Raw genomic sequence first — 690 nt, 5'->3', positions numbered from 1 at the left:
AATGACAGTAATAGCCATATATTGTAAAATAAATGAAAATGAATATTTCATAGGTATATTATTTTTGCTTTACACCACAGTAGGGAAATTACAAAACTTCTTTCCTAATTTCTACACTTGAAAGAGATATTTTTTGTGTTGTGGGGGTTGTGTTTGCGGAACGATCTATGTTAAAAGGGATAATGTCTGTTTATGCAATCAGTTCTTTGTTTAAATGAAACCGAATGAAAATTTGATTTAGTGAGCCGTGCAACTGAGTGAAACTGAACCTCTCCCTCCTGCAGATCCTCTATAACCAGCAGAGTGTGGAAGTCCAGGGCAACCTCAAGAGGAAGCTGATCACACGACTGCAGCCGGACACTAATTACTCCTTCATGCTGATGAGCCGGGGGAACAGCGCTGGTGGCCTGCAGCAGCAGGTCTCCATTCGTACCGCACCCGACCTGTTCAAAACTAAACCTGTCCTGTTCACAGCAGACCAGACCAGCAATGGTAAACTCACCATTAACCTGCCCAAAGTGCCCACCACAGCTCCTGTCAGGTTAGTACTCTAGGACTCTGACAAACAAAATGGGTTATGATTTAAGTAACTATTTATTTATTTTTTAGTAGGGATGTAATGATATCAAAATCTCACAATACAATAATATTGCGATATGAAGTCCACGATACAATATTTATTGCGATATA

General features: G+C 39.9%; 1 protein-coding gene across 5 annotated transcripts in view; it reads left to right on the top strand.

Moving 5' to 3' along the window:
* The window catches only part of ptprfb (protein tyrosine phosphatase receptor type Fb), a 148,578-nt gene that overhangs the window by 100,737 nt on the left and 47,151 nt on the right, over window positions 1-690 (top strand). For all 5 annotated transcript variants that reach the window (XM_016502239.1, XM_016502243.1, XM_016502242.1 and 2 more), the window contains one exon: window positions 285-541. In XM_016502239.1, the coding sequence (XP_016357725.1) occupies window positions 285-541 (257 nt within the window). The remainder of the gene's footprint in view (window positions 1-284; window positions 542-690) is intronic.

Source organism: Sinocyclocheilus anshuiensis, unplaced genomic scaffold, assembly GCF_001515605.1.
Source record: "Sinocyclocheilus anshuiensis isolate Anshui unplaced genomic scaffold, SAMN03320099.WGS_v1.1 scaffold718, whole genome shotgun sequence".
Classification (NCBI taxonomy): domain Eukaryota; kingdom Metazoa; phylum Chordata; class Actinopteri; order Cypriniformes; family Cyprinidae; genus Sinocyclocheilus; species Sinocyclocheilus anshuiensis.
Note: the sequence above shows the minus strand (reverse complement) of the source record. Positions and strands in the feature narration are given on the sequence as shown.